The sequence below is a fragment of the Acanthopagrus latus genome, chromosome 2 (genome assembly GCF_904848185.1).
Source record: "Acanthopagrus latus isolate v.2019 chromosome 2, fAcaLat1.1, whole genome shotgun sequence".
NCBI classification, from domain to species: domain Eukaryota; kingdom Metazoa; phylum Chordata; class Actinopteri; order Spariformes; family Sparidae; genus Acanthopagrus; species Acanthopagrus latus.
Window position 1 is genome coordinate 19078911 of NC_051040.1, and position 14380 is coordinate 19093290.

Below are 14380 nucleotides of genomic sequence, written 5' to 3' on the forward strand. Positions count from 1 at the left end.
TGGAGCATCAGAGAAAACAAACAAAAACTCACACAATATACAGTATGAATGCTTTGATGTGGAAATTGTACCAATGCAACTAAACCCAATGTCTTGCATCAGTCTGTGTGAAGGGGCCAAAAATGTTGCAGTTGGAAACACTGTTATGAAAAACTTGTTTGGCTCTCAAACAGCAGGAAGCTACAAATTCACATTATTAAGTCAAACATTTGGCAGTCTTTTTTGTTTCATGCCAGCTTAGTTTTACAGCTGCCCCTTGCACCTTGGCCATGAAAAATATTCAGTATTCAATTTTAACCCGCCTTTCTTGTGTGAATCATAGCGCGAGCATAAATTGCAAAAGAGCTCACTGCTACAGGATCAAGCAGGATCTCTTTCTATCACCTTACACTGTATAAACACTGTAATTATGCTCTCCCTCTAAATAGATCTGTGAGTCCGTTCAGGTATCACTTTCGTATCTGTGTGTGTGAGTGTGTGTGTGTGGGCGCGTGCATATACATGCTCACTTACATGTGTCGGAGAGGTGAAGGCACACTGCTGTGCTTTAAATTGCTTACTTCCACCTGCCAGATGATGCGAGGGAAAACTGCTGGACAGAGACGACTTCAAAGAACAGCAGCCATCTGGTCCCCGCTCCTGACACTGATACAGTGCGAATGTATATGTGTTGTATCAACTCTTTTATCCATTTAGATATGCCTTTTTGTATTTCAGGTGAAAGGAAGGAAAAGAAATCCTGGGAATACCTAGGAACCCGGGGACTGAGGATGTTGTCATCACTGTTCACTGTGCTGCGCACCTTCACTGAACTGTAAGAACGACACTTTCTCTTGTTATTGTCATGTCGTAAATGTTTATGTTGGTACATTTATACTTATGTCAACACTGTATTATCACTCCAGAAGAGACATGCTACAGAACATCTTATTCCCATCCCTCTGTAGTGGAAGGCAGAGTTGTTATCAAGGTGTGAAAGGCTCCACATCAGTTATTTCCAAATAAGATCAAAGAAACAGGTAGAGCCCTGAATCGTGAAGCTAAGTCTACCGCTGAACCATGCAGACGTCAGATCAATAAAAGGAATATCCTTTTTGGACGCTGCTATGGTAGATCAAACATGATAAAGTGCCCTTCCAGTGCCCTTTCTCTGAGCTGGTGCCCTGTTTATTTTTGCTCTACCCCTGCTCCTCAAACATCACGAGTCTGCCACCGCTAACCCAAACAACTGCTATCAAACTACTACATTCAACTGCAAAATGTTTATATTAGCAAAATGTTTATATTTCATACGATGCAGTAATATGCCCACATGCAGCACTGGTCAGCACTTTTATACATAAAACCAATGAAAAACCTTACCCCCAAACCCAACTATATAATGGCATTCTGATGCTTCCCTTCACATTCCCATTAGAAGAATTACTAAGTTGTGTTAATGCTGCTTTCTTGTATGTTAATGGTTTGCTAGTAAGATAACTCTGGCAGCTGCTATAGTACACAAACTTATAATGCTGAGTTCAACTTTCTTCTTCTTCCCATTTTCTGCAAACCAAACATTTGCAATATCCTACCCATGCTGCTCATTTATTTGTCTCAGTTTCTGTATGACTGTTTTCTCCTCTACACCCTTTCCATGAGGATCATTAGGTGTTGTGTTGTCTAAATGTGTCATGATAAAATAGCCATCCCTGGCATCGCTATAACATCTTCCGTCCCCTCCACGTGGGGGCGCACTCTGTTGCTCCACCCCATTAATATCTGTCTCTGGTCTGGGGTTGATTACAACACTTAATTGCCTCAATATATCATCGGCCGTGGTCCCTCAGGAGATTCAGGTTAGGGAGAGGGAAATGGAGGAAAATGAAAAGGCACACACTTGTGTGTGCACTGGGAGTGCTGAGGCAGCGATCTGGTCATAAAGCACTAATGGATGGCAGGCTGCTGGGAGAGCACAGGCCTCTGAGAGACACCTCATCCACAGCAGCAGCAGCATCGACGTCATTGCAGCAAGGCCCGGATAACAGGTGCCACAACCCCGGGGTCGGACAGAAAACAAATGGGACAGATGGTGAAGAAAGTTGGGAGCATTGTTTGATTTTATGTAATATTAAAGGGAAGGAGCTGGTGTTTTGTTGATGGAGACTTTACATTGGCAGCAGCTGAGGTTGAGATAATGTGCTTTGGGCTGTGCTGCTGCTGGAGGTGATTTGTTTTCACTTCCTGGGGAAACTGTGATGCTCATTTTTTTTTCAGCTTTTTGTGTTACTCACGTTGGCTAGCTGTCAGAGCAGAAAAGCCAGAAAAAATATGTGAAAGCCAGGGTAATTTAAACCTTTTCAGTGACCACTGGTTAAACTGCTTTCACCTGAATGCCGTGACTTCAATGCATCTATGACTGAGAACAAAGGTGATATTGAGGAACTAATCAAAACGTCGACCTCCTACGTGAATAAACAGCAGCATGAATGGGAAGCATCTTGCAGATCAAACTTCATGGGAACACTTTGAAGGACGGTGTTGATAAATGGCACGGGGCATCAGAAACACCTGCTTCTCATGCACCGTGGTTATTTTGGCTGAATCACCTGGGATGGACTCAAGTAGGGCAGAAGATAATTGTAGGTCAAAATGTACTTCGGGACGAAGAGCAACTCAGATGTGTAATGTGTGCACAGGTGCATCAGCTGGGTTCATTTGACATCGCTGGGCTTTGCGTGAGTAGACAGACGTGGGGCAGTGTAATGGCTGTGAGCTGCACTTGTTTATCTGCAGTAACTAAAGAAAATCCATCTTCATAAATCATGGCACAGGCTGAAAGTCTCAGATGTCAAACTCCTAACTGCACCACATCATGAATGCTGTTATTTATAATAGACGGTGTCTGCTCGACTGGCCCTGAACATTTCTCAGATTTATTGTATACACTTTATACCTCACAGATCTGGTAGAGATTCAACTTTACATTAGATTACATTTTGTCACTTTTCTTCGTCTTCCAACACGTGCAGTGGCTGGTAACGATGACAACAATTAGTTTCACAATTTCCAGTTGTCGGTCTCACACATGTCTGTCGGAACAGATGCGTTTCCGATTTAATCACTCCAGCTGTCTACACGGCGTATTTTTACGCTACAGGTCTGTTGTCTTCAGTCTCCACAACGCCACGCGCTGTAGCTGCGCTGCTAGCATGGCTGAAACCACACAATAAAGTCAGACACAGCACATTACAGACATAGACAATTGAATAGAATCTAATTTCTCATGATTAACGTCTGACATACTCTCATACCCATCCCCCAGCTTCCTCAGGAGTGTCTTAGTCTTTAAGCATCATCTTGCAGAAGGAAGCAACCACATATTCACAGATGAGAGGCTAGATAACCAACTGAGTTAGCATCACAGCTTGGCCAAAAGATCCTTCCTACATGAAACCGTTCACAACAAGGTCTGTGGGTTGTCTCGAATAACCAGGTCATGATTTCTTTGAGACATTGCTATTGAGTTTCCATTACATAGGAAAGAGGGCAGACTCATCCCATCTCAAGCACTATAGGAAGAAACTTGTATTTTTGATTTGGGGGTGACCTGTCCCTTTAAACCATTATGTTGCATTTGCTGACTGACTGCACATTGACCTTTGCCTGCCATTTATAGCCTGTTGAGGTCTAACCTGTGAAACCCTAAATGGTCTATTAAACAAAACGAACACGAGAGGTATCTGATATAATACCAGCAGCTGGACTGGAGTCAGCACTCTTGTACATGCGGCATCAAAGTCCTGAGTCAAGCGTTTTGGCACACAGCCGCCGAGCACATCCACGCGCTCTAGCTTCGAGCCGAACAGACGTACAGTTGTACTCAGCAGTGATCCCATATGGTCTGACACCCCGGCTTGCTGATCCAGGCGCTGTCAGAATCGCTGGTGGGAAATGGCTGCCTGTATTTGAGGCAGTGGCCCCGCTCTGTCGAAAAACACAAATCTGTCTCAAATCAAGGGCTCTTCATGCACGTATGGTAAGCAGGGCTGTAGCTGTTGCTCGGTGTGCAGGTGTCTGGAGCTGTGAGCGTGTAATCAGTGCGCGGGGGGCTATGTCTGAAGTAGACTAATCAGAGGGAAGATGGGGCTTCAAACAGCAGGTGTAAATCAGCAATTATTTCCTCACTGTCTCTTTCTTCTCTCTTCCTCAGCCTCTCCCCGTGTCTCTCTTTGCATGAATGAGCTCGCCATTAAGCAGAACAATGCTAATGGGCCTGCACCCTCCGACCACGCTGCCCTCGCTGAGCTCCGGCTTTATCCGGCTCTTTCTGCGTCCTTCCTCTGTCTCCACTCTTGTTTCACTTTCTTACAGGTCTGCCATTCTTCTCTCTGTCAGATTTAATGAAACAGGTAGATCTAATAGATGTATTAGGTCCTTTAGCCGTGCAGTTGGGTTGGAGGGCCAAACGTCAGTGCTCTCCTGCAGGCAGTTTACTGTTGAGTCTTGGCTGTGCAGACTGTATTTCTGCACTCATGTCTACCCTCTACTGTGAAATGTTTTCGTCTGAAAAGGAGAAAGAACATTGATTTTCAGCAGTGGTACAAAGGAGTTACTTTGACTTTTCAAGCCAACGGTGGGAGGTGAGAAAGGCTCAGTTGTGTGTTGTGCCAACATCACACCTCTCACTTTGCCATGAGGGTTAAGAAAACTGTTTGGAAACTGGGGTAGCAGATCAGATGCACTGAGTCTGATTTGTTTGTCTGTAGAAAAGTTTTTGATACGGTTTCTTGAAAATCAAGAGCTGGCAACCTTTTCACAGAAAAGGGTGAGTGATAATGTTTCCATGGTCTACATTTACGATCAGCAGAGGCCTTTTGTAAATGTTAAAACCCTAATTTTGATTTATAAAAAATGCTGAGCATAACAAACCCTTGCTTCAGCAGGTTCCAAGAATCCCATTTCCAATTTACACACCTGTGATTTATAAATCTCAAATAGACTAAAACTGACACATGTGCCTTGTTATTTCCCCTTATTCAATGCCAGCACAAATGAGGGTTCATCCAGAAATAGCCAAAGGAGAAAATCACAGTTCTTGGAAGGCGAAATCACTGTGATGGTAGAGATTGAAGCCAAGCAACATGTATTCATTGCAGCAGTGAACAAGGTGGTGCTCAGTGTTCATATAGCTCATGCAAAGGCCAACACAGTCTTGGATGTATATTCCATCCAAGTCCAGACTTGCTTAGAAACAAGATCATTGTTCTGCTAAAGTCATACTTAAGATTAAAATAGATCATAAGTCTGTTTCATAAATGAGGCCCGAGGGCTCTTGAATCTAAGAGGCTGAAGATCAGCATCTGTTCTCATGGAGGGGGACCTGAATGGGCAAGACAGTCTATGCAAGGGGGGTCATGACTTGAACAGGCTGAGAGGTTCCAGAAAATTGAGGTATGGCACATGTGAGTGTTTGTGTAACTACTTTCACTGCCAGAGGGAGGAGAAGAAGTTTTGCGCTGCAGGTTTAAAGGATAATTCTGCTATTTTGAAACCTATGTTTACATGTTTTGGTGTGTAAATGATTCATACTTACCCACCATTTTGGACTAAGTCCAGTTGATCGACTCAGCTGGCAGCTGCAACACAGCTGCAATGTAATCCTTTCAGGCAACTCCAACTGGAGCAACTGAAATCTCAGGAGATGTGTTGTTACAGTTGTTGCCTCATCTAGATTGTCAAAATCAGTTAAATATTCAGCCGTGACTTTGGAAAGAAATTCTGTCCGGCAGTTCCTCGAGGTGAACTCCTCTCTCCAGCTCTGACTAATGTTTCCACTGCGAGACTATTTTTGGTTACTTAACAACAAGTCCTGTCTACGTCAGAATAATTTCTGTATTGTCGTCAGACAAGCAACAACCTCAGCCTGTCAGTGGCAAAAACAAGCACTTTTAGTGGCTGTAACTTTGACAATCGCAGTTGCCCCAAAGGATTTCTTACTACAGCCACTGCAGCCGTTTCTGGGTAACAGTAACGTTGGCACAAAATTTCATTGCAATCAGTTCACTGGTTGTTGAGATATTTCAGTCTGGACAGACGTGGTAGACAGACTAAGCATTCCCAGAGCCATGCTGCTGACATGGCTTAACCAGAATCCTTTAGTTATTCCTGCATGTGTTTGTTATTGCCATTTTCACCCTCTTACTACCTAAAAAACAAACAATCCACTACATATAGAGGAAATCACTGCCATTTCAGAATAGCGATGAACACATCGTTGGGATCATTTGGTCTCAAACATCCTGACGAGCCATGTGACGAATATATAATCCTACTGTTAGATCCCATCTGAAAGGGTGTGAAAGGAGAGTGAAATCATGATACGTACTTTATAGCATTGTTGCAGTGTCAGATATCGTGGGACCCATGTCACAAAACATTAGCATAAGGAAGACTGTCTGCTGAGCCGCAGTGTAGACCGGGCTTGCCACATGGAAGAGCAGGAATAATGAGAAGCAGGACCGAGGGTCATTAGAGGTAGTGAGGGTCTTTTCCACACTGGTGGCTGATGGACTGCCAGTGGAGTACAAATGCGTGTGCAGGGTGAATGGGGTGCTGTATTCGGTTTTATTGCTTGTTGTTTTACTGTGTAGTCATTCCATTGAGTTCGGTGAGTGATTACAGTGATTCTAATGCCACTGTGGTAAAGTTTACTGTATGTTATCAAGCAGGGTGAAGGAACATATGCTCTCGTATGCATAAACACCGGCATGCTTCACATATTGTACTCTACGATCTCACACGCAAGCAACACAAACTGGCTGCGACGACACACTTCATAGAGGCACACACACAGTGACACACGGACCAGAATGCCTCAGCAGATGCTGTGTGGTTGTAGGGATCAGATGGACACCCTTGTATCTGTACTGTAGGAGACATCGTTGTGGTTGCAGACAGTGAGAAGCCTGAGTAAATCTGGCTTGAGCCATCTGTCCCAGCATTTCTCCACACACAGGCTGGCTCTGAGGCCAGTCTGCACACAGGCATTTTGATTATACAAGTTCAGAGGAGTGTCAACAAAGTCCTAGAAACTGTTTAAAGGACTTAGTTTGAGCAAACAAACAAAGCAGCTTCAGTTAGATTAGATGATCGATACCGATCTGGGGTCTATATGAAACTTGCATAGATATGAATCTAGGTGCTGTATTGTAGGCTACTGGACTTGTTTCAGTTTCTTGAAGACATTTAACATCTGAGTTAGAACTGAAGAAGCCTCTTGGATGACTGTCCATGACCTAGATGACTGAGAACCCTCATCAGCACATTGATATGAAGCTGCAGCGTGGACGCGGTTAGCATATCTTAGCATAAAGACTCGAAACAGTGGGAAACAGTTTCTGTGGCAAGCTAAGCTAACCTAATGTGTTGATGGGTGTAGCTTCACATTGTGCATACTGACGTAAGAACATCTCAATTAACTCCTGTCAAGAAAGCCACTTAGATTACTGCTCAAAACATCAAACTATTCCTCACAGCACTTTTTAAGCTGCATTTAGATGATGCAGCTGCTGGACTGGCAGCATTAACACCAACATTAACGCACGTGTCTGGTGTCAGACATCAGACAAAATGCTCGTCCCACTGGTATTTATAATAAAAGCATCAACAGTGAAGGACGTTTGGAGCCAATTTAGCTAAACTGCAGCTGAAGAAGTGCCAGCACAGTGCAGTAGTTGACTGAGACAAACTGTTAGCTCGCAGCCCGCAGCCTCTCCCACAGTCGTTTCATTCATGACCTTTAAAATGATTGCTGATTAGGAGCACTCAGTCGCCTCCAGCGAGGTGAAAGAGGGAAGCAGGGAGAGCAGAGGAGGGTGGAGGAGTGCCATCCTATCTAAACACCAGTGAGTGTAGAGTGACTGTTTCATTTAGTGTTTGCCGTCTTTCCGCTGGGCTGAACACACACTCGGCTGATAGAATAGCGTCAGTCACTTAGGGAGGGCGTTTCATCAACAAACACTGACTGTTTCACCGTCAGGGTTGTCTCACCGCTGTATGATAAACAATGGCCGTCTGAAATTAAATTCCAACAGCTGAGTATCATCTTTAATTATTGCAGATATCTATCAAATCAATTCAGCCAAAATCTGATGTCATGATTGGGGCAATTACATGAACGTTTCCTGAGCAGTTGCCAAAGGAAACCCCATATGCAGTGCTGTAAACTGACAACACTACGTTTCTTTGCCAGCTTCTCTCACTGACTCGTATTCAAACCGCTTGCAGACACTGGTTACTGTTACTTCAGCAAACATCAGCTACCCTGTATCTAACACTAGAGACCATCTTGCGACGGGATCACACAAGCTATGATGCCCGTCGGCGTGTTCATGTTCTGATCCATGACTACCCAGCAGCCATTACTACATGAGCACTCAGTACTCAGTGGGTAGGACCCTTTTTTATTCAGGCCTCATCAGAAAAACAAGCATATAGGTTGACTGTGAAAGCAGCTTATTATGATCCATATTGAAGTTTCTTTATGGGCTGTGACCTCTATTGGTCATAATAATTAGTACAGCAGCAAGAGGAAGTGGCATAGAGAGCGACTAGTCCGCTAATAGGGATGAGGTTGGTGAAAGGCAGTTGGGTCAAACAAAGTTACACATGTAACATTGTTATTTTGGGGACAAATCACAATGTTTTCTTGAATCTCACCAAGTTTATTTCAAGCCTAAATCCAACCGCAGGTCCAGTACATCTCTAGTGAGCTGCAACCTCATTGGGAACAGTGATGCATGTTATTTTGGGAGTCACTTTAGAAAAAATAGGAAAGGGGTGGGAGTCGCAAACCATTCAAGGATATAAACATGGTATTTCAGCTACTAATCATATCATGTAGCTGTGTTTGCATTGACATACCGTGAAAGTAACTTCCCCAAGTAACGACTGTACAAACTGCATCAGGCAGCCTGACTGTTGTCATAATAAAACAAAAAGATCTCCCAGGTTTATTTTCGTCCCACTCCGGTAGCAGAGCTAAGGAATAGTGTACACCCAGTAGGTGTTTACTGAAACATGAAAGCACATTAACAGACCATATCAGATGGGAACAAAGACAGAAAAAAACACACACACAAAAAAAAAACAACAACCAAAGGGGCAAAAACAAATGGAGCTGAGAATAGAGGGGGGGTTGTGTGATGAAGCAGTGAGGAGAGGGACAGAAAGAGAGAATGAGTCAGCAGCAGCTCCCTCTCTATGGACAGATGTTTCTCTAAGATTAATATTCCCACTCAGAGTTTATCCATCTGCATTATTCCCGTGCTCACCCGGTGATTTCATGCCTCCCGAACAGCCAGAAAAGTCCCCCTTTTTTTTTTAAACTGCAGCCGTGATGTCCGGCCTGTCATGGATTTTGATAAATGATTCAGATAAACCCAACTTGTGGGACGGAGGGTAATGTGGGGCTAAATTTAGCCCACCAGAGAGCGAGCATTGATCACGCTGTTTATGCCCCTCCTGCTCCATTCAAAGCTTTTCCGTCTCTTCATGAATTTTTAAATTGTGGAAATCTTTAGTACTAGCGCCTCGTCCGGTCCGGGTCATAATTCACTCGTAGCAACTTGTCGGCACGTTGTTCTGTACAAGAGGCAGCCGCGACCAGTCATTACGACTCGACTGTGGTCTGAAGTGATCGCTAATTTGACGGACGGCAATGAATTATGAATCACTGTTTCCAGCGACGTCTGAAGGTGGAGTACTGTGTCCTTCTTCCTCGTTCCACAGGTAATTGATTGGGCTTTAGAAATAAGGTTTGAGTTCATGTTATTGATCTACCAGAGGTCATATCCTAGCCTGAGAATGGCTGGTCAAATTTCAGGTGTGTGACCGCGTGTACGTGTGCATGCAGAAAAGTAAGACGGAGCAACTGCAGTTTAATCTCTTGCCATTGTTCCTTGAGGCCATGAACCATGAAATCCTCTGACATGAATGGCTTACCTCTGTGTCTGATAATTAACTTGTAAAACCAGACCCAGTTCTCGGTCTCACCTTCAGTCCGACGCACAGTTCTTTTGTTCTGTGCCATGTGAAGCATCATTTCATCCTCCAAGGCCCTACCCTCGTTTTTAAGTGCCCCCTTGCCCCTCAGAACAGTGCTTGCAAGGGGTAGTGGTTGAAGTCTCCCCCTCTGAAATGGATCAACCCTCGAAGAACTGTCATACATCCTCAGTAGTCGTTGAAGACGTTTATGTAAACAGAAGCAACTGGATGTTTCCAATGTGCCTTGTTCAACTGTAGCAATCCTGGTATTATCACAGTGACAATTGCCATTTATCTGGTGGAGATAGAAAAGCAATGACGCTTGTAATGTATTCACAAGTTCATGCTATCAGTTACACCATCACATTAAAAAAGAGCGCTGCTTCATTGATCATATTCACACAGTGGCCCTTTTCTTCTGACATCACTCTCAGGGCAGGAAGCTCAAATGCTGATGTAAAGTGGCTGCATTTTTCTGGGTTTCAACTTGTATGAATGTAGGGAATGTGGAAAATTGTTTTAATTTCTCCTCAACAACTGATCAGCTTCCAGGCTTCAATAAATGTGTCCAAGACATGTATTGATAATTTAGAAGTCAATTACGCCTGTCCTATCTAATCGGGGAACACCATGAAACAGTAACATTGGCTAAAAAGGGGTTTAATCATAACATTCTCTGAAGGGTGAAAGGACATGATGATATATGTTGTTTTACCTTGAAATATGGTCTGATGTACCTCCGGATTTACCTCATTCATCATCTTTTCAGTTGTTGAACAAGCAGGAAGAGGTGAAACGATAACAATTTGTCAGATTCCCTGTGTTTATACGACTTGCAACGTGGGACATCAGCAGTGCTACTTTTGAGTCTCCCTTCCTGAGCATGATGTAAGAAGAGAATGGCTGCTGTGTGAATATGGTCTATTACCTTGTCGCTAGTGGGGTTTTATGGGCTCACATCAGCAACCTGTGCTCCTTCACTGCCAGTCTGCTCTGATATTAAAGGAGTATTACCAAGTACAGGAAGTTTGCTGCAGGACTTAAATTAAATTTCAGATGGATGCCATCAAAGGTGGGAATGGAACATTGACATACATCAAAATGCAATGTAATGTTAGCTAACTAATAGCACTTGTTTTGTGCTTGTTACAAGGTAAAGGACCATAATAAATTGAAATGACAGAATAATCTCACCACCCTCCTACCTGTCTGTAGGTGTGATCATGGAAAATGGATAGTTAATGGTAGGGGCATGGTGTTTTTTTGGGATTGGGGCTGAATAATTAGTATTAATAAAATTAGTATTTTACCATACCAGCCTCTGTTCTCACCAGTGTTGAGTGTTCTGATGTCACCTAATAACCTCTACCAACAGAGCTGAGAGGCTTTGTTGTCATTTGGCTCTTTCCCGATAAGGTGCCTGAAATTGATACAAATCCATGTGGTTTTAGTGCCGCGTGTTTATCCCAAGTAACAGGTGATTCAGGTGTTGGATTTTTGCCACCACACATCTCACATTTTGAGACGGAAAGTCTTTTATCTGGGTCTTTCAAATTGGCTGCTAAACGGCATTGCAGTCTGGTGCTATTTTTAATGAGTGCCTTCTAGTCTAGAGAAACTGAAATGCAATTTAACATCAGTGCCAAGTACATAGGCATCAATCAAAGGCACATTTTTAGCAACAGCATTTAGGTGATTTAACACAGAGACAGTGAGAGGTATCAGACACGTTAAAAGGATCTCCAGGCTCTGCTCCATGTCTATATGTATTAAGACATGGACCTAAGATTCTACAGCCACACTAAAAGCTTTGTGAGGCTGTAGTTAGACACAGCAGTTCTTTGAGTTGAACGCGTAAGTCAGCACACTAACAGGCTCACAATGGCAACATTAATACGCTGATGTTTACCAGATACAATGTTTACCATGTTCACCAGCTCAGTTTAGCGTGTTAGCATTTTTGCATTTGCCACACTTGTGCCAAACCCACCGTGTGAATGTAATCAGTGTTATTATTCCAAGGGGCCTGCTGCTAAATCATTCATTTATACGATACACTGGTTCACAAGCACACAGTCAGGCTTATAGTCCACGGTGAATATTCAGTACAAGATATGATATTCTCAGTCTCAACAGTGTGCTTGTGGAAAAACACGCAAAATATATTATTATTATGCAAATAACAGCTTAGGGGCTAACGTTTCTTAGCCCCTGAGAGCGTCTGTGAGGCAGAGTATCATGGTGATTGTTTCATTAGGGCTATTGTTTCCCATACTGTCAGCGCAGAGAGACCCAGTCTACTCCACAGTAATTATCTCCATCAGTGCCACATTTTCCTCATGTTTGGCAGGTGACGTTTTCACAGTCTCCTCTCTTACTGTCCTCATTAAACACTACCACATAAGGCATGTTAACCTTTTAAAGAGAGCCCTTTGTCTCTCAATAATCCTCAGTGCTGTTATAATGCACACAATGCTACATAATTAAGGCATGGCCTTCAGCTTCACTGATCCTGTTGCCGGTAAGAGGCAGTAATTGAATTGTGGAGTCAAAGCACCTGGTAGTCCATTTGTCCTTCATGTTAATTGTGAATGTTAATTAAGTTCTCTCTTCATGCTGGCAGTGTTTCCTCTTCTGTTTGCATCCCTACAGCCGGTGGCTACAGACGCATGTGCCTTACAGCAAAGACCAGTAATGACCAAACAGGTTTGCACATTCAGGGCCACCTCATGCTGACTCATTAAAAATGAACAGCAGAGATCAGACATCATTTTCAGCGCCAGAGTCAGAGAAACTGTGTAACAAACTGTTAGTGATGTAACTTTTGGCTGAGTTTGCCATATACCTGAAAATTTGTCAGAATCTTATAAATGTAACGGCTGTCTCTTAAAATTACTCTCACTACTCTAGAAATCCTTTTCTGAATGTATTATTTTTATTCAACAGACATATTAATTCAAAAAGCAACAGTTTACTCATGAAGAAGAACCAATGAGAGATTTGTTTTTTGCCCGCGCATGAGCTGAACATTTCTTCGAAACAAGGTGGTACTCCAGGACTTTTCAAGGTCGGCAGGTCTGCAAAAGCCATTTGTCTGCCACATGAGGAAGATTAGGGTGGACGGACGCTAATCAATTGCCGAGGCAGGCCAAAGTGACGGATAGAGAGAATGGAGGAGAGATTTACAGTTTATACTCAAGTGTAGGAGAATGGAGGAAGAGTGGAGTCAGGTCTAAGAGGAGGGGAAGGAAAGAAGAAGAGAGACCCTGATAGAGAGGGAGAGATTATACTGAGGCTTTAGGAAATCAATTCAACCTGCTGCTTGGGTTTTCAATGAGCTTTGCAGCTCAGTGTTCTGACAATGAAGTCTGGACTCAGACTGGAGCGGTGTCAGAGTCAAACACTCGAGACATTGTGTCATCTTTTCAGCTTCTGCACATCTCATTGTGTTCCGATGTTGTCTCCCCTAAGGCTCAGTCAAGGTCACCTGAAGGAGTACATAATGTACAAATGCATGTACTCAGGAGCATGAAATACAACTTATTATATTATTACCCAGCAGGCCTGTCACTGACTTGGCTCAGAAACGACCACTGGCTGGGTCTGGCCAAAACCTGCCGGCATCCTCCCAGCAGCCGGCCGGAACCACAATCTGTCACCGCCAGCAGCTCCTACTGTAGTACAGTGCAGCCCTGCGCTGCTATCGCCCCCTCTCCTCATGGCAGCCTTCATCAATCCCTTCTTTACTGCATCAGCTCCACCACTCTGTCCTACATCCATCCCTGTCACCCTGTCAAACTAATACTAGGTGCTGCTCTACACTGGGGGCTTGCAACGCCTCTCATGTCATCTATTCTCTCCCCTTTTCAAGCTCAAAATGAAGAATTTAAGCAGTGGGGGAAACCTCAGGACCGCTTCTGTTGCTGTCGATTGTTATTAAAGGTAAAAGATAAAGAGGAAATAAAAATAGTTACAACAGCAAGACAATAGAGATAAACATGACACATTTGAAAAGATGAGATTTCAGTCAACAGCCCCTCTCCCCCCCCCGCCAGTTCACCATGTCTTGAAAAGATATTAAAATGCCACGGCCGATGGTAAACAATGATATTGTGTCTAGCTAGGCATTAATAACACAGACAAAAAACAAGGAGCATTTGTGTGTGATTGCAGCAATATGACAGTTCTCAGCTCTATTAACATTTGTGATTAGAATGTCAGATGTGAGTGGAGATGTTGGGGGATCCCAGGTGGTGCTGAAGCAACAACAGTAAATAAAGAAGGCTTAAAGGGGAACTCAACTGATTTTATACATCAAAGACTGGATTGAGGGGTACAACTGCATATATATATA

At 43.5% G+C, this 14380-nt stretch overlaps 1 protein-coding gene across 4 annotated transcripts in view; it reads left to right on the plus strand.

The window, feature by feature from the left end:
• The window catches only part of LOC119012137 (SPHK1 interactor, AKAP domain containing), a 130271-nt gene that overhangs the window by 73026 nt on the left and 42865 nt on the right, over nucleotides 1-14380 (plus strand). For all 4 annotated transcript variants that reach the window (XM_037085658.1, XM_037085692.1, XM_037085676.1 and 1 more), the window contains one exon: nucleotides 718-814. In XM_037085658.1, the coding sequence (XP_036941553.1) occupies nucleotides 771-814 (44 nt within the window). In that variant the 5' untranslated portion in view covers nucleotides 718-770. The remainder of the gene's footprint in view (nucleotides 1-717; nucleotides 815-14380) is intronic.